The sequence below is a fragment of the Armigeres subalbatus genome, chromosome 3 (genome assembly GCF_024139115.2).
Source record: "Armigeres subalbatus isolate Guangzhou_Male chromosome 3, GZ_Asu_2, whole genome shotgun sequence".
Taxonomy (NCBI): domain Eukaryota; kingdom Metazoa; phylum Arthropoda; class Insecta; order Diptera; family Culicidae; genus Armigeres; species Armigeres subalbatus.
In genome coordinates this window covers 204,702,087-204,724,879 of record NC_085141.1, presented here as the reverse complement: position 1 = coordinate 204,724,879, position 22,793 = coordinate 204,702,087, and the positions used below count along the sequence as shown (strand labels likewise).

General features: G+C 37.6%; 1 protein-coding gene across 1 annotated transcript; it reads right to left on the bottom strand.

Moving 5' to 3' along the window:
- Positions 1-392: 392 nt before the first annotated feature.
- Positions 393-17,596, bottom strand: LOC134227115 (tRNA (32-2'-O)-methyltransferase regulator THADA). Its single transcript, XM_062708393.1, has 13 exons — positions 17,343-17,596; positions 17,195-17,262; positions 17,024-17,136; positions 16,717-16,962; positions 8,545-10,396; positions 6,269-7,303; positions 4,257-4,381; positions 4,048-4,201; positions 3,626-3,993; positions 2,854-3,552; positions 1,114-1,298; positions 881-1,044; positions 393-822 (listed from the first exon to the last, which is right to left on the bottom strand). The coding sequence occupies exons 1-13, from the start codon at positions 17,455-17,457 to the stop codon at positions 577-579; spliced, it is 5,370 nt and encodes a 1,789-aa protein (XP_062564377.1). The 5' UTR covers positions 17,458-17,596; the 3' UTR covers positions 393-576.
- Positions 17,597-22,793: the final 5,197 nt, after the last annotated feature.

Sequence of the window (22,793 nt, the reverse complement as noted above, 5' to 3'; positions counted from 1 at the left end):
TAATGAATTTCTATGGTTTCATTTACAATACAGTCAAACCTCCATGAGTCGATGTTCTATGACTCGATATCGACTCATGGAAGCAAATTATTCCATATCAAAAAATATTTTCTGGGTTACTGTGATGGTCCCTCCAAAGAGCTTTCCAAAGATTTCCTATTCCACATCTCGATATTTCCATGAGTCGATGGTCCCTTCAATATCGACTCATGGAGGTTTGACTGTATAATCTATTGCCAATTGAATGTTATTAATAGTAGTGTTACAATAAATTGTATTGTTATTCTACTGTATTTTGTATTCGGGCCACCTTAATCCATATGGTACAAAATGTGAAAACAGAAATTTGCAATGCTAATGGATATGTTATAACGGGATAGAAAAATCTAAGGTACATTTTAGGGATTTATTGCACGTACTTTAAATTGAATACAACTCAATTAAAAGTGAGTCAGAAACTTGGTTTCTACACAGAATTACCCTCATCAATCGACATTACTTCGAATAATTTAGTTTCCTTATGAAAACATCTCCATGCTTTTGATAATTTACTATATACATACAGTTATAATTTATTTACATTTCGAGTTGGTCATCAGTTATATTGACCAGTTTGGCAGGTTTTTGAGCATCAACCAGAATATTCCTAAATGCAATTTTTACAGCGCAAATCTTCTCTGCAGTTTTAACAATCTTATCGATATTTGATTCGATATGTACATTATGTTCGGCAATCAGTGCTTGTATTTCCACCATACAAATTTCCTTTAACAACTGTGCTTCACCGTAGATGTTGACTTCGTTTTTATCAAATACCTTAAACTGAAAATAAGACATTTTAATTACGTTCTAGTGCATGTTTCCAGGCTATGAAGCTTACTTCGGATTCTTCACTCAAACAATCTTCATCGTCTTCGTCCAACTCACTTGCCATGAGAACCAACATCATTGCGATAACCTGGCTGATGGAAAACTTCTTGGCCAGCATAGTTTTTGACAAAGTGCGAAGAAATAGTTTCTGGGCGTATGATGAAAGGATGGGCTCTGTAATGAAAATTTGTGAAAGTGTTTTTCAAGATATATAATAGTTTTATATGTTTAAATGAGACTTACGAATTTTAACCTCTTCGGCGTGGTTGAACAAAAACGTCACGATGGACGCCGACGATTCTCGTATATCCGAATCATCGTCACGTAAAAGAGCCAGCAACGCTTTGCTGTAACTAAGGCGATATTCCAGGGATTTGGATTCACTGAATCGCCTTGATGTTACCTTCAGAATTTGCACAGTTGTGGCCCTGGGAAAAAAAAAACATGTTTCATTGCATTAAAATAAATAAATTAAATTTAAAATAAAAATTGCAAAAAGGTGTAACGAAAAGGCTGTATGTTCGCTCTATAATAGACGAATCTTGACAGATTTTGAAAGATAGAAGATCATTTAAATGTTTATAATAAATTCTAGACAAAATGTAAATTAAAATCTGATTGAAGTATGATACGGAAAAAGTTCCGAACTGTATGATAGATACATTTTTGGAAAATATTCAAAAATTGAGATAAGCTCCTGTATATGTAATTCAGAACTTTTTCCGTACCCTACATTAATCAGATTTTAATTACAATTTCTCTAAAATTCATTATAAGCATTTTAAAATGATCTTCCTATGCTGTGCTGTAGGATCTGTCAAAGTTAACACCGTCGTGTGTCTTCTTCTTAGTTTTACTTGGATTCGTCTATAGATTTTTGTTAGGAAGCACGGAGGGCCTTAAAAGATTTTTTTTGAATATAAAGTGCGCATGGGCCGTACACATATTACGTAAGCACTTTTGTGGGGAGGGGGGGTCAGCTGTTTTCTTACGCGCCATGTAAATAAAAAATCATTTGTATGGTAAAAATCTTACATGGGGGGGGGGTCGAAAAACCCAGAAAAATTGTTTGCGTAATAAGTGTACGACCCCCAAGACTGGGATCGAACCATGAACTTCATATAAACCCCCCATCAACGATTGGATATACTGTGATATAACTGTGAGTATAAAGGGTTGTTGCTTGATTCATTTAAGGACACTCCTCACGGAATCCAAGTTTCAAAGTGCTCGCGTTTTCGGGGGCACACCACTCGATATGGAGGCGGCGCACAACTGTCAGTTCTGTTGATTTAGCTTTGCTGCGTCGCAGCATGCGTGAAATAACAAAAATGACAGTTGTGCGTAGCTTCCGTTAAAGGGCTCACATATGATTTATGATTTTCAATTAGTAAAGTGCAGAATTGCGATACTTCGGCCTACACGAAAAGAGCACGTCATTATAACTTGTTTGATATAAGTATGGGCTAAATCTTTGTAATTTAGAACATTGGATTGGCTATTGGCTGGTTAGCCTTATACGTTAAAGATGTAGGGGAGGACAGTCCATAATGCTTTCCTCAATATTTTCGATGTGATCGTCAAAAATACCAAGAATACCGCACCGTTTCACAAAATATCAACTAGCTCACAATGATCTCCTATTCAAAACAACGAAAACAACAAAACGCTTTAATGGTGGTGACTCAATTGCATGTAAAATAATGGTGAACGCATGGTTGTTTGTTTAGTCTTAACGGATTGAACGACAATCTTACGGGTGAGATGAAAGAATCGCAAATCGTTAAATTAAAGTGAAAATGAAGGAATTTTACTTATTTCTTCCATTGCAGCTCAATAGTGGATAATGATTATTGAGTTGTAATGATAATATTCGTTCATAAATGTCCTACAAAAGATTATATGAGTGAGGCAATTCTGCCCCGTGGGTGCGTTATGCACAGTTCTCCCCTAGACGTAGATGATCAACTGACGAACACTCACCTGATGCTGTAGCATTGTATAGCTGAAGCCATGGTCGGCAGAATGTTTACATCTAGAGCACTGTCCGCATTTTTCATTTCTGCATTATATATACATTTGATGCATTTATAAATACTGGCCCTTAGCTGATCGGGTTTTCGAATCGCACTTTCGTATAGTGTTTTCATATTTTCTCTGCTGCTGCAAGATGTCACCAATGTTTGCACACCTGTTATACTAAAACTTATGATTGTATAAGCTTTCACCGTACAGTTATAATTCACGTTCTTCCCAATGATCATTTTTAAGAAATGGTGGAATGATGGAGACTTGATAAACTCGTTTTGTAACGCTTTAATTTTTGTCCGTTTGCAGTTGCTCAGATGTCGTATGTAGAATATTTCCATTCTATCCAGTTCGTACTGTTCTGCATTCACCGAGAAATCTTGACAGTCCAAAATCAGGAGAATGATATTCATAGCTGCTTCAAGATAGTCGTAGCCATGCTTGTCGGGGTCAATATCACAGAGGAAGCAACCGTTCGGTACGTTTTCATCGTCATTGTACATGTACATAACTACTTTTATCAGAACAAGTTTTCGCATTATGAGCTCTGTACCATAAAAACTTTTCTGTTTTGTCAAGTTGAATAAATAATCTACAATGTTGCTCAGATCGTCCAGGAATTGATCATCCTCTGTGAAAATTACATTTTGGCATCTGGGAAAAAGATCAATAATTTGTTATTCGATCACAGAGTTTACATAATTCATCTGTTTTCAATATTGCTAACCTTGCCAGAATCTCAATCAGTATATCTATAATGGCACCGTACAGGACGAAGTTTGGTTTCACTTCAAACAGGTAGTTTGAAATAGCAGTGTACAGTTCAATCCAATTGTTCAGTTGATTGCTGGATTCGGGCATTACCCCCAAAGTCCTAGTCTTCACCAGGTAAAGTATTTGCAGGAGTGCCCCGTGTAGAGAGTTCGGATTGATTCCTTTGTTATTGGATCGGTTCAAACTTTCAAGCAGCAAGAATATCCTATCGAATACCAAATCAGGTGAAACGATGATCGCAATGAACTTGGCAGCCAGATATCGCGTTTGTAGTTCCGCGCATCCTGAACAGATCGACACAATCGGTACAAATCTAGACAACTGAAAAGGGTATTTCTAATTAACAAGACCATGCTATTGGATTTGTAATTTTACCTTCAAGTTCGATTCACTTCCTTCGAGCGCCGAAGGGTAAAGCCTACTCAAAAGCAATAACAACGGGTGCAATTTTTTACTGCGAGCCCCTTTTACAATAATTTGGCTAGCCTTCTCCAGCTCTGTTATAAAAAAGTCATACAACTGAGGATATCTGCAAAAAAAATAGGGTTCAAGTTTAATTTTGACGCTAATGATTATTCACTTACCTTAAGAAAAATATGCGTCCAGTCATCTTATTTCGAATGTTCAAGTTTTCTGAATCCTTAGTACGTTGAACTCCGAATACTCGAATCATCAAAGAAGAAAATAAAAGCGTTGAAGAGTTGCGTTCCTAAATAAAAGGGTAACATATTTTACTCATTCTATAATTATTTCTAAAGTTGATCGAAGTTTTGCGTAACAAGGCATGCAGAGAGGCCTCATCAGATTGATTTTATCAACAATTTAATTATTATTCTCCTTGACTACTGAAAAATGAATAGAACTATATTTTAAATAATATTTGAAACGGCCTTACTCGATAAAACGGCCTCAAGATTGTTGTAACCGTGATATTTGGGATGGCATTTTAGTAAAAAACACAACTGTGTCGGTTAACAGTCAACACTCAACTCCCTGTATTTATCTTTCTCGTTACATTACATCTCTTAAGCTGTCTTTCAATTCGGAACGGTCACTCTTACAGGTGACTACATTTTATCGACCTTTTCATATTGGATTATAGTTGTCGATACACTACAATCCTCTACCCTAAGAACAAAAATCCCTATGAAACAATAGGAAATCTAAAGTTTATTATAGCTTGCAGGATCAAAAACAGTAACGTCAATATATCGTTATTAAAATAATCATCTCTGAAGGCAAGTTGTATCTCGTTATTTTCTTGAGGGCAGAAAATTATATAATAATAGCACGTTTGGAATATATCGATCTTCTTATTCACAATTCTTTAAATATACATTTTTAAATTTTTTTTTTCCGTCTAAGAATATAAATAGGGAAATAAACACTAATAGTTAATAATTCGTATATTCTCTTCCCTTAATGAAAACATATACGTTTTCGGCTAACAGATCACAACTGGTTTGTCCTACACATATTTTAAATAACATCAACCTACATCTTCAGCACTCTGTCCAAAATAAGCTCAACTACCTATAGCGTGAAGCATGTGATCTTGCAAGGACGTCCAATTAAAACTACGTCGACATTCATAAATAGCTGCACAGCGAAACGATGCAATGATGACTCCATGTGGGACAAAAACATAACGTCAGCTGTTCAACAAGTGATGCACACTTGTACATCCAACAAAGTTACAAATACCATACCGACTGGGCTAAATTTCAACCATTCATAATGCGTTACACGGGGTGTACTCAATGCATCTTCTAGAGCTTTTGATCATCCTCGGCTGCGTCTTTCCAGTCGTCGGTTATCTCAAATTTCTATACAAAAATCGTTATACTCGCACTCATGAGATACAATCGCTTCTCCTAAGCTCAACACGGTCAAAATAAAAGTCCAAATAAAGTACTCACTTCAGCATCTCAAAGCAACGTTATTGCGGTATTATGCATAGGTAAAAACAAACTATAGAACACAAAAAGGAGAGATACAGCTAACACAAAACAGGAATGGACTAAAAAGAAACCTCACATGTTTCAGAAATAAATCCTATAAATGCTGTTCTCTCAAATGTTCTATCTAAAAAATAAAAATACTTTGAACCACTTCCATCAACAAAAACTAACAAACCAACTGCTATATAGCGGTTGAAGAAAAAATTGATGAAGGATAAAACAGAATGCTGGTGAGTAACACATATTGTACGGGCTAAAATTCACGGCACATGTAATAATAAGTTTACTGTAAAAACACGCCATTCCAAACAATTTCACTGGTATATAAACAAAATTTATCACACGCGTTAAAACGAAAAACAAAAATTCATCCACGTCGCCACTGTTGTAACCGTGATATTCGGGATGGCATTTTAGTAAAAACACAACTGTGTCGGTTAACAGTCAACACTCAACTCCCTGTATTTATCTTTCTCGTTACATTACATCTCTTAAGCTGTATCTCAATTCGGAACGGTCACTCTTACAGGTGACTACATTTTATCGACCTTTTCATATTGGATTATAGTTGTCGATACACTACAAAGATGTTTATATATTGTTCTGGAACTAATTATGAGTATCAAGTAACTTACCGACCAACATTCTGCATCGTATCCATTTATGGCGCACTCAATGCCGTCCGAAACGAATTCTCCGATGGCTTCTCCAAGATCAGTAGAACGAAACAAAGCGCGTAATATATTCAATGAATGAGTTCGTGTTTGAGCCGTAGATCCACGTCGGCACAGCTCGATCAGTTTCCTTACTGAAAACTGCAGTCCTTTGGATGAGCTGACTTGGAGTTCTGATGTAATGAGGGCCTGCATCATGTACGGAATGCCTGCACTTCGTCGTGTTGAGCATATTTTATCAGGGTTGAGGTTGCTGTCTCCATTGTCAACGGACCCTTCACTATTGATCACATTAATCATTTCCTGCAGCCATTTCATAGGCAGTTGATGTAGCTCGGAATGCTGCGAACCCCAAAGTCGTATGCACAATTTGGAAAAACCGACATAGGCTTGCTCGAACGCCCCTCGATGTTTCGTCTCCGCTAGCAACTGTGTAAAATGAGAGCCTATTTCAATAATTCTATCACAGCTTACAAGACCGTAGCCATCTTCTGGAGTTTCAGCGTCTATGGAATGTCGATTCTTAATAATCGGACTGCGGAACGCTATATCTCCTAAAATCAGTGAAACCTCTTTCACAGTCCGCCATGAACATAAAAGCACCATTTGGGGAGTAGTTTTAAGATCAATGCAATTTTCGTCCCCTGTTTCCTCATCACCGGATGGCTCAATGGACTGCATTTCTACATCTTCGTCGAAACCGTAATTTTCAATGGCACTGAAATCGTTCGGCAAATGGCCTTCAGGTGAAGAGCTGTTTACTACTGTGGACACTACTTGAGTTAATTCTTGACAGGTTAGCACCAGTTTTGCGATGAATGTGGCCCAATGATTACATTTGGAAATTTCCTTGAAGTCCAGTTTGCTCAGCAAATGGCGGATGCATCCCAAAGACCCAAACATGGGATTGTCACGTGCTGCTCGGAGCAGCGATGCTTTTGCCACAAGCAAATCTTGTTGTAGGATCTGATCACACCATAGAAGTGTTTTGTGCACCTGTTGACAAATGAAATGGAATGCTTTTAATTTTTTCTACTACTCACTTTACTTTGGAATAAGCATTCTCAATTGATAATTCAAGTTCGAAGCTCCTGGTCAATTGCAAACTGACTTAAACAAATTGTATATCATTAATAAGGCGCCTTCCATGCTACATAGCAAGACCATGATGAAGGTGGCTGGGTTAGATTCTCGGTCCGGTATAGGAAATTTTCTCAACATCCCTGGGCATACAAAAAAATATCTCTACATGCCTGGGTATACAAGTATCATCGTGTTAGCTTCATGATATACAAATTTAAAAATGGTAACTTGGTTTAGGAACCTCGCAGGTCAAAACTGCGGAAGTGCTTAATGAATATGCCAATAAGAAGATTTTTTTTTAAATTTCTTCGTTAAAGTGATTTTTAGGAATAAGAAGAAGTTGACATTAAAAACTTGTTTAGCAACTGTGTAAAATTTCCACAAATTCTACAAAAAATACATGATATTGACCACACATGATAGAAGCCCCCATAAATCCTCTTGTTTGAGATATCTCAGCCATATTTCGTCCCAAAACTTCAATTATGACCACAAAATTACGAGTTTCCATTATAAGCCTAATAGCGTCGTGATTTTTTCGTGAGCATTTTGATTGAATCAAATAGATGTGGACTGTGTTACCGGATTATGACCTGCTTTAAAAAACGCTTTAAAAAGTCCCGAACATGGCTCATATTCCTAACACTGGCGTTTTAGCGCCCTAAAACTATTTAATTAGTTTTCCGCACTGAGGATCAAGATTACAAACGAATTCAAGCTTCTGTGGAGAGAATTACACGAATTAAGCATAAATGGACATTTAAAAGCGAGTGTTCGGAATGAGTCATGTTCGGAATTTGAGTCAGAACGGTGCATAATTTTAAGAAAATCTGGCATCTGGATAAATTTGTTAGGGGAAAAGACGGCTTTGGCAGGTTTGTTCTATTATTGTCATGGAGGTTTTTCTGACCAAATTTTATGAAATTTGGCCACAATATTCTATGATATGCAAAGAATATTTTGGCCAAATTTGAGCATAATCAGCCATAAAAAAATCCCACTGACAATAATAGAACAAAACCGGCCAAAGCCGTCATTCTTTCATGTAGATATTTGTCAACACATTAGACATGGTGGATCACCCATTCATCATACATCATTTTATTGAATGGGAATGTAATAAAATGCTTCTGACTAAATCAAAAAGTGCTTACCTTTGGTTGAATAGTAGAACTGGAACAGTCAGCTATCATTGGAGGTTCAATATTTGTATTAACGAAACATAAATATTCTAGGTAATATGCCGCCGAGATGGTATCATTGGGCTTGATGCTGGTCATGAGTATTTTGACGACATCATAATTAATCAAGTGGGTGAAGCTGTCAAAATAATATTTTGGACAGTAGAACAGCACACTCATGCAGTAGACCTTATTTGTCTCGTAGCTGTCATTTAATGAGTTCAACAAGGTATGCACTTGTTGCTCATTCCACATACTCGTGTTCTCATTGTCATAAAATATATAGCTAGCTATTTGCAACAACTGAATCAACACTTGAAACGATATCGTTCGACGACTGTAATTAGCTCCTACGAAGAGATTGTCTATACAAAAGTGATGTAGCCTTTTCACAAAGTCATAGTAGTAATGACTTTTACCATCGGTATCGGACTTCTTTATGATACTGAGGAACCCAGACTTGAGTCGATTCAGTGCATTTTTCATATAACATGTGATTTTCTGCCTCAAAGAAGGTGCTTGCACGTTGATATTAGTTTCCAGGAAGAACAGAATGCATTCAAGATCTTGTTTCGTAAACAGTTCAGTACTTTTATGGCATTCTGTCAACAGATGTAGAGCAGACATTCGCGTGGAGTCATCCGCTGAGACCATGGCAAGTTTAATTTCCCGGTATGGAAGCAAATTCTTCCATTTTAATTCATTCGAACAGATTTTGTCAAACAGACCAGTCTTTTTCGCTATTCCCAATGAGGTCAAGATCAGACCGAAATTGACAGTGGTCTTGCTCTCGATCATGCATATCGCAATTTCGGGATAAGCCTTAATTGCCTTACGGATGAGATCGAAAAGCGTTTGCTTTACTTCCGCATTGTTGTCGTTCTTGGCGATCTCTACCAGTACGGGGTTGATCCACTTGTTGAACCATTCCTGTTTGTTCTCTTCGTATCCATACGACATCATGAGTGTTTCATAGCAGTTGTTGATGTGCAGATTGATGTTGGCATGATCATTAGTCGTCAAAGATTTCAGTAAAAATTCTATCACATTTGGTACGGCTTGTAGTACGGCTTTTGCTTTCACTATCGAGCAGATAGCGCCTATTAAGATACATTTCGTATTGATGTTGATGCTTACGTTTCTGATGTAGTCGTAAATGATGTGGTTTAGCTTGTCATTTACTTTGACTCCTAACTGAATTGTCAGTTTCAACAGTTCTTTACAAAGATGACGAACACTGTCCATGTAATGATCTAAATGAGATAGTGAATACCCAAGGTTTACTGCGAGAATTTCGATTAATTCCCTATGCTCTCTCTTCATATACTCAACCAGCTGCAAAGACAGTAGCCTTTTGGTCATTTGTAGAAAACCTCTCGATACACCTAATATTATACTGGGTTCTATAGAGTTCTCCTCAGAAATCTCCTTCAGCACGTTCGCCGTTCTCGAAAATATATTGAAACCGTTGAAATCTGGTTCGCCGAAGAACTCCGTCTCGATGGTACAAATAACGCCATTCAATAGGCACAACTTCTTCGTCGAGTTTTCTTCAGAGAATATACGCTCTGTCAAGCGTAGGTATCGCTTCTCCATGTTTGCATTCATCGTGATCAGTATGCCGCAGTTAATTTTCGTATCCATGGGTATTTCTGGGTTTTCTAACAGATCCCAGCAGATGAGAATCAGTTTCTCGACGTTCTTTTCACCCTCGTATGTGCTCCTTATTGAACCGGCAAACTGGTTAAAGCACGATATCGCCACGCGGATAGTCACATGAATGTAGAGACTAATTTCACTTTTGTCAGAAGGTGATATATTTTGGCTGAAAGTAAAAAATAAATATTATTTTTGTTGTAAGTCAAATATTCAAATGCATTATGCATTCTATGTTATATTAGTATGCATTTATATCTGTACAATAATTATTCAAAATTATCAGAAAAAAAGTCACGATAAGCTTTTACTTCAATTTTGTAGAATAAACTTCCTAACCCTACATTACTATTCCTAAAACCCCGAAATTATGGTAATTTTCTACAGATCTTATGCATGTTTATTGTTGTAGTACAACGTACATACTACATGCGATTTACGTTTTAAATTGTTGTGACGAACATTATGCGATAACATAGCAATAAAGAGTCCATCCCAGGATGTCGCGGAACAAAAAATCCAGTTTTTTTTTATCTTTTCGAGACTATCCTAATCCTGGCAATTATCGCATAAATGTTTCGAAATCCTGGGTATCAAAAAAAAATTTTTTTTTGAGGATTAAAGAGAATAAATACTTTCTACATGTATGCCGCAGAAACGACATCATCTTGAAGTTTTCCTAACAGCTTCAAGTGAAATCGGCTCGGGCAATGGCCTGTTATAAGACCTGTGAATGTAACAATTAATTGCATATTATTCGGCAACTCGGCCGTACGAAAAAAAATTTTTGTTAAATATCTTGGCTGTGCATATGCACAGCATATGTTTCGAAATGGACAAATTGATATGAAATTTGCGAAAAAGAATCCACGTGTCTTGGAGGGACTCGAACCCTCAACCTCCTACTCTCTAGATAGGCGTGCTAACCCCTACACAACAAGACCACTTAAAGGTCACGTTTGCGGAAAAGCCATCAGAATCTGAGTACCAACCTCCACCGCGGTTAGCTCTCTTACACGTTAAATTTTTAAAAATCAGAAGCTGAACATTTGTCATAAATTTGCACGTTAAGATTTCTTCAAGCAAGTTGTTCGAACAAAACATAAATCACATCATATGATATTTGATGCTTACAACAAACGACTAATTTTGTTAGTTTCATCATATGTCTGCATGCTTTTAACATTGAGTGCATCGTAGTAACAAGTGAAATCGAAGCTTCTTTGTTTGAACAACTTGTTTGAAGAAATCTCAGCATGCAAATTTATGACAAATGTTCAGCTTCTGATTTTTAAGAATTTAACGGTAAATCGCACATGGGCAATTATATTACTCAAATTTTCAAGGAAAAAAGAGGAATAATAATATAATAAATTTACAATCATTTGTCATGAACTCAGGAATTTTGAAAAACAACGACTTTTGGGGGAAACAGTATTTTTATGCACTTGAAAGCTTAAAATCACTTTAACATGGACAAAACGTGAACGGAGTGAATCGCAATGTTCACAAGACTTTTAGAGCACACCAAAAGCTTCCGTGTAGATGTTGTTGCGATAGTTTTCGTCGTTTATATCTCTTGTTAGATTTTTTCTAAAATTGAAAATAGCCCAAAAACACTAAATCGACTTGAGCCACCTCGAAATTTTATCCGAATTAGCTGAAAATTTGTCAGGAGACTTATTTTAGCATAAAAATTGTGATTCCAGGCTGACCGGTTGAATTTTTGATACTTTCTGAAAACATGAAGAGGTCTAATATACATGAATAAACAGACATTTACTAAATTTGTCAAGTTAGAAGAGCTAGGTGGTCTTGTAGCTACCGCTTCTGCCTTATAAGCAGGAGGTCGTGGGTTCAACTCCAGGCTCGTCCCTTTCATACTTTGTATTTCTATCTTAGTTCTTTCTGTGTTTCACGTTATATCAAAACGTTTCCTACTGTTATAACCTTCCACACAATCCCACAACCTCCCGTGGCACCTATGAGAGGTCGTAGAGTTCTCTGCATCTTTCTTAATTAGGTGTTCAACAAACCATCCTTCCCCTTCCTCAGCATTCGCAAGGACGTGGCTAGGACAGATCTCGATTATTGGAGAGTACATTGCTTCCATCTAAGAGTTAGTGATTAGTCCCAAATCAATATCTGTGGTAACGGATGAAAGTGATGCTACTCTCATACAATAGTCTTGGCTTGTACCACCTACGAAATTGTGCGAACTGCTAAATGCTAATGCTAATGCTAATGCTAATTTACTAAATTTGTCAAGTTGATTCTAATGGTATATAACAAAAACTGTACGACAAAGACAAAACTGATCAATAAGTGGTTTTATTTATGATTACGTGGATATGGCAAAATTCCGCAATTACAAACAACCATAAATTTTCCTTTATTGTCGTAAAAATTCTAAATTTGCCTTTATGCAAATTCGTACTTGCAAAAAAAATAGAGTTTTTAAAAAATGACTTTCCGGTAGTGATACGGCAGGTATTTCCGTCCATCGTCGTAGGAAAAGTGTAGTTTTTATTGATTTTTGAGACAATGACGAAAGAAAGAAAATGCCCTATCCCGTTTAATTACCATTTTATTCATCACTAGTTGACCCACACGGCAAACATTGTCCTGCAAGTACCGTGACCTGCCCTAATTCCGCGCATCGCCTAATACCGTGGTTTTCATCAAAAATCAGAACTTGGCTATCATGAACATCGTATTATTTGGTGAAATGTTCAAACATTTTATGTTAGGACGAGCTCGGTGGTCTAGTGGCTACCGCTTTTGCCTTATAAGCAGGAGGTCGTGGGTTCAATTCCAGGCTCGTCCCTTTCCTACTTTGTATTTCTATCCAAGTTCTTTCCGTGTTTCACATTCTACCAAAACAATTTCTACTGTTACACCCTTCCTGCACACAATCCCAAAACCTCCCGTAACACCTATAAGAGGTCGTAGAGTTCTCTGCATCTTTCTTAAGTAGGTGTTCAACAAACCATCCTTCTACTTCCTCAGCATTCGCAAGTACGTGGCTAGGACAGATCTCGACTATAGGAGAGTGCATTGCTTCCATCTAAGAGATATTGATTAGTCCCAAATCAATACCTGTGGTAACGGATGAAAGTGATGCTACTCTCATACAATAGTCTTGGCTTGTACCACCTACGAATTTGTGCGAAATGCTCAATGCTAATGCTAAATATTAAAACATTTTATGTTTGAACATTTCACCAAATAATGTGATGTCCATGATAGCCAGGTTCTGATTTTTTATGAAAACCACGGTATTAGGCGATGCGCGGAATTAGGGCAGGTCACGGTAGACGAGAATATGCATTATGAACTGCCCAGTATCCATGCAAAATCCCATAGAAATCTTAATTTCAGTTTCTTTTTTTTCCTTGTTGGGTATTTTAATCACTGCGACCATTTGTTAGATCTATTGTGATATATGCCCCATATGATCTAGCTTTGTCAAATTGATGCATCATTACTATTTAGAGCAATTGCATTACCTTGACTATCAGCGTCATCCCAAGGCGGTATTATGGTTCTGATGAATCGTACTACCATATTGGGACATGTTCTCCAAACTTCTGAGGGTTATATCAGCCCCTTGTTGAAGAACTGTAATCCCTTTCTAATTGCCGGGCAATGGCATAACAGATGTTCTGAGTCTTCTACATGTATGCCGCAGAAACGACATCATCTTGAAGTTTTCCTAACAGCTTCAAGTGATATAGGCTCGGGCAATGGCCTTTTATAAGACCTGTGAATGTGTTAAGATCTTTTTTGAAAGATCTAAAATTTTGGGAGTGATATATACGTTTGATGTGATGAAACGTTTTGACTGCCTAGCAATCAACGTGTTTTTCCAGATGTCTTTTATTTTCTTCCAAGATTTGGGTTCCATTTGAAAACAACACGCAGATACACCACAAAATGGTTCGGGACCTATGAATTGTCGAGATGAAGAAGTCTGGCCCGCATATCAGCTTTTTCATTGCCTTCAATGCCACAATGACCAGGAACCCAATACAGGTTCACTTTGTTACACGACTACCCAAGGTTTGGAGTGACTGAACACATTCCCAAACGAGTTTAGATCTGCATGTTGCTGATTTCAAAGCACTCAATGCTGCTTGACTGTTAGACATTATGCAAATAATTCAGAGCATTCAAGAATTGCCTGAACTTCAGCTTGAAATTAGTTGGCCATTTGTCCATGGGAATATTTCAGTTTTTTACTAATTTTTCAATTTAACATGTAATTTTCACATGAGAAAACATTATATAAACCCGTCGGAGATTATATACTACGGATTTGCTGAAGGAATGACACCAATCCATCTGGCCGTTTTCATGTTAAGCGTCCAGCCTTTTCATTTTTATATATTAGAAGATATTCATTTACTTTTCATATCATGCAAAAAACAATAGACAAAATACTCGACTTTTCTAAGCATATAGAGTGGCGCATAACATAGTCCTAAATGAATGCAAAAATGGTAATTTGGTTTAGACACATTCCCTTAATAACTACATTTGAACATACTAAGCTATACATCGGCATTTTTTATTATAATGTGATTTTTGCCTTCCTCGTACAACAAAGTTGTACCGAAAGGCTATAGGATTATTCCAACAAAGAACTTTTGATAGAAGGCCCGGAAACCCGCAGTGTTATATACCGATCAAAAGCTCGACGAACTGAGGTGATGTCTGTATGTATGTATGTGTGTGTGAATGTGTGTGTGTATATGTGTACAAATTTAGTAGACACACTTTTTGGGACCTAGCATAACCCAATTTACACGCAACAAGTTGCATTCAACGGGAAATGCGGTCTCATTGTTTCCCGACTATAAGGTAATATCAAAATTATATCAATATATGTAATTATGTTATACTAAATTTTTATAACAAAATTTGTTAGAAACATGATGCAGGATGTTGTTAAAATATCTAAATTTCTATCAAAAATTATATATTATATATTTCAGTTTTTTACTAATTTTTCAATTTAACATGTAATTTTCACATGAGAAAACATTATATAAACCCGTCGGAGATTATATACTACGGATTTGCTGAAGGAATGACACCAATCCATCTGGCCGTTTTCATGTTAAGCGTGCAGCCTTTTCATTTTTATATATTAGAAGATAGAAGATTAGAAGATATTCATTTACTTTTCATATCATGCAAAAAACAATAGACAAAATACTCGACTTTTCTAAGCATATAGAGTGGCGCATAACATAGTCCTATATGAATGCAAAAATGGTAATTTGGTTTAGACACATTCCCTTAATAACTACATTTGAACATACTAAGCTATACATCGGCATTTTTTATTATAATGTGATTTTTGCCTTCCTCGTACAACAAAGTTGTACCGAAAGGCTATAGGATTATTCCAACAAAGAACTTTTGATAGAAGGCTTGGAAAACTGCAATGTTATATACCAAAAAACTCGACGAACTGAGGTGATGTCTGTATGTATGTATATGTGTGTGAATATGTGTGTATATGTGTACAAATTTGGTAGACACACTTTTTGGGACCTAGCATAACCCGATTTACACGCAACAAGTTGCATTCAACGGGAAATGCGGTCTCATTGTTTCCCGACTATAAGGCAATATCAAAATTATATCAATATATGTTATTATGTTATACTAAATTTTTATAACAAAATTTGTTAGAAACATGATGCAGGATGTTGTTAAAATATCTAAATTTCTATCAAAAATTATACTATTTGAAATGAAAAAAACTATCAAATTTTGTTACAATTTTATCATAAAAATAATATAGTTGTTAGAAATTTATAACAGAATCAGATACAAAATATATTGTTTACTGTGCAGTTTGAATTTTTTACAGGTCGTGATAGGTCTCCAGATTGTGATCAACAATCAGAAATGTTTTGTTGAAACTAAAAACATTACAAATTAGGCGGAGACTTTGCCACATCTATTTTAATTGTTTACAGTTGGGCTATTCGGTGTTAAGCATTTTTTAAATCATATTATGATAAAATCCTGTTACAACATTTGAAAGATATTGGTTACTAAGAGCAAAACCGTATCAAATAATTTATAAATTTCATAATATGTTAAAATTGTGTTAAATTTTTTTTATGCTTTTCTAGTCGGGTTGCTATTTAAAAATTTTGCCGATGGGATATTGCATTGAAAAATCATGTTTTAGGAAAAAAAATCAAAATCGAAAAAAAAAGTTTTTCAAGAATGGTGGCAATGCAAAACATGCCAAATGATAGAAAAATCGAGATCTATTCCCCTAAAGTGCTTTTTTGCCCTTAAGTGATTTCTTCAATCCTTTTTCTGATGCATGAAAAGGCATCATCGCCTGCAAGGTGAATTATTCTGATTTTTTTAAATTAAGTTACGGGATGAACCAGCCACGGGCTGAATATTTCAAGATGACAACTTCATTTGGAAAATACCCAACATTCATGCAATACGCACCTCAGTTGCTCCGTATATAACATCAAGGACTTGTTGAAGAAGCTCAGGATATCTTGCAAGCAACAACGAATGGCATCCACTCCTACCTTGAAGTTCTCAAAGCAACTTCCAATACTGTTGATGATTGCATTACGACTAGCCAAAGTGCTTTTCTGCTGTTTGTCGAAACTTTGGATTCGACTGCGGATCGTGTTCGACAGACCCTGCACCACGACTTCCTTGCCAATTGTGACTTGACCAAGAAACCTGCAATAATGATTGATTTTATGCACCAGCAAAGAAGAATTGAAAATTCATATAAAAGTACTTAGTTATCGTATTTTTTACAGCATGCTTGAGTGGAGCTTCTATGAACAATTCTGCTAAAATTTGAATGTTCGATAAAAGGGATTTCTCTATGTCCAAAATATAAGCGGAATACTGAAAAAGAATCAGACGTCATACATTTGTAAGTCTATGGAAGGTTTACGATTCATACCTCTTTTAGTATTCGAATCTGCTCATCTACGGATGTTGCTTCCGCCAAACCGGTAATGTATTTGTTTTCTACAGAGAAAAAACATTATTTAATTCATAATTATGATAGGGTTTTGTCAATTTCGGCATGTAGCTATTTATACACAAACCAGGTTGATAGAGACATGATGAAGGCACTTTGAGTAGATCCATTCGTATTTCAGAATTTTTCTTCACGTTTTCATTCGCTCGAATAGACGAAACGCGTAGCGATAATCCGTTCATTTTGAATTAAGATATCCAGCGTGAAATATTGTTTGCAAAATACGATTGAATATGCTAAACTACTTTTATTCACGGCTCAATTTTTATGCACTTTTTAGCAAAATAGTTCCATGTGGATGTTGCTTCGGACTCCATGTATCTGTATATGAAAGGTAAGAAAGGAAAAACAAAAGTATAACTCCACTCCACTGTGGGCTCAAATTAAAGCCAATTATTGTCAGTTGTTAGAAAACGTAACGCTTTGAAATGGACATGGGCACTTGCCTGGAAATGAATAAAAAAGATGAATAAATAAATGTTAATTAAATAGTTATGCTAAAAATTTCATTGTCATCTACAGAAGTAATGTGCTAGCTCTTATAGAAAGTGATCTTTGAGTACGACTTATTCGTCAAGCGACTAACGTGGCGTGCAAAGTGGCATGAATAAGATTTTTCAATCAATCGGATCAATAATGTTGATTTCTTTTACAAGACCATTCTTATACTTAAAATTTGAGATCTCAGGCTAGAATCCCCCCGCCTCCCGTAAAGCTGGGTGGATAATTTTTGCGAAGTTTATTAAAGCTTCCAAAATGGAGCCCCAGCTTAATCCATTTTTCAAGTTAGAGCAATAAGTTGTGGTAATTCAGGGATTCATCGTATTTAGTCCTCTATACCAATAGCAGTTTCTGAAGAATACCAAATTTAATTTTGTTCCTCTTGTTTGAGGATAAACTGTATGCAGCGGAAATAATTTATCTATAGCAATTACTAAAAAACTAGGAACCATTATCCTAGGCTCTACCGACTGCTGGATAAAGATCGAGTTAGGGGTTTAAATGATACGTAAATACTAACTTTTCATGAACTGGTAGACAATGGTACTTCGAGGAACACACGTGTGCAATTCAACATCGCCCATATCAATTACCCATCAGGTTTGCATTGCTTGCACTCGCGACTCACCTCGTGTAGAAGCTTGTATTGACTGACTGCGAATGTGTTGCTTGTACGATGGCTGCTATGATCATGTCATGTTAGGGACAGAGTTATGTTAGAGCATCATTAATATTGATGATTCAAACCAGAGCTTTACTGCCGCTAACCGCAAGTCGAGCACATCTGTATATGGAGGCCCATATACAGATGTGCTCGACTTGCGGTTAGCGGCAGTTTACCCAACTAACAATTTTGGTGCTAAAAACTTCAACTTCTAGCCTTTGACTGTATAATATTTGAATAAAAGCAGCCAATGCTGAATAAAAGAAAAGCCTCCGCGAACAATCCCTTAAACTTCAACTCGACTATTACCCAAATATCTATCAGTTAGTCAGTTTGTGCCGAATATATGTCATCTTTTATCGTTTATGCAGCTTTCATATAGTCATAAAACAGCTCTGTCTGAATTAGCAACAAAGCTCATCGGTTAAGAGCTCATGTATATAATTGAGTTGCTTGTTAGCAACTTCCCATTTTACGGTGAGTAGCATTCACAATGAAAACGTTTTCGCTGTTGTTATAGCACTAACAACATAGCGTAATGGGGCTATAAATGAACTAACGAAGCTTTTAGGCAACTTATGTTTCTTTGAAGATTACACAACGTTTAAGTAAACCTTATACTGCTTTTTTTAATAGCTTATCGGTATGGAACGCCGCAATGTTTACATTTGATTTTTGTTGCCGGAGCTGTGTATGACCTATTGATTTCTGTAATGCAGCTACAAAGGTATTCACCTGCTCTTATAGCAACTGACAATGCGCTGTCATTCATGCTAGCAGATAGTGTAAGAAAACAAGCCATTAACCTTCTTTCTGTGCTCAAAAAAACTTACGTTGTCTGTGCTCTGGGGTCAAATTGACCCCAAATTGAAATTGCTATAACTATTTTAATGTTTGGCCGATTTTGGATTTTTGGGACTGTTTCGAAAGATAATTTAATCATCATCTTTAATCGTTACCAAAGATTGACTATTGGTGGGCGGGTACATCGCGGGGAGGGGTTTTAGTGAACAAGGGTACAAAAACAGTGATTTTTCATGAATATTTTAGTTATATCCGAAAATCCTACCCATTTTGAACTGCACCTTTTTAAAAAAGGTTATGCAGGAAGGCGTGTGCTTTGGCATGACATCCTACACCACCTAGGGATCAAGCTCTAAACTAATCAATGCCTCATGTCAAAGCATGCACGCCTTCCTGCATAACCTTTTTGAAAAGATGCAGCTCAAAATGGGTAGGATATTCAAATATAAGTAAAATAAGCATGAAAAATAACTGTTTTTGTACCCTTTTTTACGAAAACCCCTCCCCGCGATGTAGCCGCTCACCTATAGTCAATCTTTGGTAACGACATGAAAGATGATTAAATTATCTTTAGAAACAGCCCCAAAAATTCAAAATTGGCCAAAAATTAAGAATGTTATAGCAATTTCAATCAAGGATGTTAATGATCATTCAGTAATTTGCGTTCGATCATTTCAAGACAAAATTTTCAAAACGACTTATCTGCTTTTGTAAACAAAGATTCAAACGACGATTTGACGAATCTGATAGCTCTCCCACGCAAATCAACACCATCAATAGGTAGATGGAAGGATTCCGCTACCTATTGATTGTGTTGGTTTGCGTGGGAGAGCTATCAGATACGTCAAATCGTCGTTTGAATCTTTGTTTACAAAAGCAGATAAGTCGTTTTGAAAATTTTGTTTTGAACTCATTCCAAAAGCTGAATTTCAAAATATGTTGTATGGTGGACTTCTAGTGCGAAGGTTTTTCTACAACTTTGCCTAATGGTTCGTTATTAGAATTCAACTAATAACGGAGTTAGAGCGCTAGTTGCAGTAACTTAAACTAAATGATTGGAATTTTGTTATCATTTAGGCTAAGTTACTGAAACTATAGCTATAACTCCGTTACTAGTGGAATTCAAACAACGAACCATTAGGCAGAATTGTAGAAAAACCTTCGCACTAAAAGTCCACCATACAACATAATTTGAAATTCAGCTTCTGGAATGTGTTATTGACAAACTACTAAATGATCGAATGCAAATGAATTATTGGCAGTGGCTGATTTTCTACCCGCCGCTTCCACATCCAGGCGCTATCGAATATGCGCATATAGCCAGCAAGAGTTAACCCCCAGAAATTTGTATGGCGAAAGACATCTAACGCGGGTTTTCTCAAAATGAGGAACTTTTCATTAAAAACTATTTGGTACCGGTTATGAAGAATGGTGTCCGCTACTACGCCTACCAAATATTTTATCGATGAAGCTGCTTAATTTTGAGAAATCGAGCCTTAGATGCCTTTCGCCATACTGATTTCAGAAAGTTAACTCCTAGTGTGCCGCTGTAAGCACGCTCAAAGCGGGCGATTCATTACTGAATGATGGTTAACATCCTTGATTTCAATTTGGGGTCAGTTTGACCCCAGAGCACAGACAACGTAAGTTTTTTGAAAAAAGTACATTGTAGCGCATATTATCAAGATTTTTCAAGCGAATTTGCACCTAGGAGACAGATCTCGGCTAGTTTCATCAAACTACCAAAAATTAGGAGAATCGGATGAAAGCTAAAAAAATGGCACCCACTCAAAGTGGCCTGGGGTCATATTGACCCCAGAGCACAGACAAAAGGTTAAGAAGCGATATTTCTGTTGACGGCTACTATTAAAGATTAGCAGCAGAGTAGCATCTAGACAGCAGGGCAGCAGGGACTATGTCCAAGGGCTTGACGATCCCTCCCAGGCCATCTTCGAGTTGTGGCGCCTGCCTAGGATGTGGTGGGGTTTGACAGTGGGCCCTGTTAAACCTCTATAAAAAGCTGCATGTATCCGCAAGTAGGCTCCGCCAAAGCGACCGTGTGCCGCACAAAGCGCACAAGCCCAGAATCCTGGTGTTAGGTGGGACGCTAAACAGCCCTGACACGACGGCCCTCCGACGAGAAAGGAGTTTGCGCAGGCCCAATAAGCCGCCTTTAAAAACAACTATTACGAACGACATAGAAGCCGCGAATGCAACGTGCCCACACATAATCTATTTATCGACTTCAAGCCGCATATGATACAATCGATCGGGACCAGCTATGGCAGCTAATGCACGAAAACGGATTTCCGGATAAACTGATACGGTTGATCAAGGCGACGATGGATCGGGGGATGTGCGTAGTTCGAGTTTCAGGGGCATTCTCGAGTCCCTTCGAAACCCGTAGAGGGGTACGGCAAGGTGATGGTCTTTCGTGTCTGCTATTCAACATCGCTTTGGAAGGAGTAATACGAAGGGCAGGTATTGACACGAGTGGTACGATTTTCACGAAGTCCGTCCAGTTATTTGGTTTCGCCGACGACATTGATATCATGGCACGTAACTTTGAGAGGATGGAGGAAGCCTACATCAGACTGAAAAGCGAAGCTAAACGGATTGGACTAGTCATCAACACGTCAAAGACGAAGTACATGATAGGAAGAGGCTCAAGAGAGGTCAATGTGAGCCACCCACCACGAGTTTCTATCGGTGGTGACGACATCGAGGTGGTTGAAGAATTCGTGTACTTGGGCTCACTGGTGACCGCCGATAACGATACCAGCAGAGAAATTCGGAGACGCATAGTGGCTGGAAATCGTACGTACTTTGGACTCCGCAAGACGCTTCGATCGAATAGAGTTCGCCGCCGTACCAAACTGACTATCTACAAAACGCTTATAAGACCGGTAGTTCTCTACGGACACGAGACCTGGACGATGCTCGTGGAGGACCAACGCGCACTGGGAGTTTTCGAAAGGAAAGTGTTGCGTACCATCTATGGTGGGGTGCAGATGGCGGACGGTACGTGGAGGAGGCGAATGAACCACGAGTTGCATCAGCTGTTGGGAGAACCATCCATCGTTCACACCGCGAAAATCGGACGACTGCGGTGGGCCGGGCACGTAGCCAGAATGTCGGACAGTAATCCGGTGAAAATGGTTCTCGACAACGATCCGACAGGAGGAACAAGAAGGCGAGGTGCACAGCGGGCAAGGTGGATCGATCAGGTGGAGGACGACTTGCGGACCCTCCGCAGACTGCGTGGTTGGCGAAGTGCAGCCATGAACCGAGCTGAATGGAGAAGTCTTTTATGTGCAGCACAGGCCACTCCGGCCTTAGTCTGATGATAAATAAATAGCATCTAGACAGATCGAGAAAATGTTGCCTAGAAACAATTTCAGCGATTTATGATGCATAAAAGTTAGCCAACAGAACAGGCTGATAGATATTTGAATAATGGTTGAAAATATGCTAAACGCAGCATGTAGGCCTCTTTCTAATGTTTATACAGCATGAATCTGAAGATAGCGTTAGTAAAACAACCTATAG

Bases quoted from the DNA above. Each gene is read 5' to 3' on its own strand.
- LOC134227115 (XM_062708393.1), bottom strand. From the start codon at position 17,457: ATGAACGGATTATCGCTACGCGTTTCGTCTATTCGAGCGAATGAAAAC. The intron at 4,202-4,256 runs GTAAGTGAATAA...TTTTTTTTGCAG, and splicing joins GGACGCATATTTTTCTTAAG to ATATCCTCAGTTGTATGACT. The intron at 3,553-3,625 runs GTTAGCAATATT...TCTTTTTCCCAG, and splicing joins CTGATTGAGATTCTGGCAAG to ATGCCAAAATGTAATTTTCA.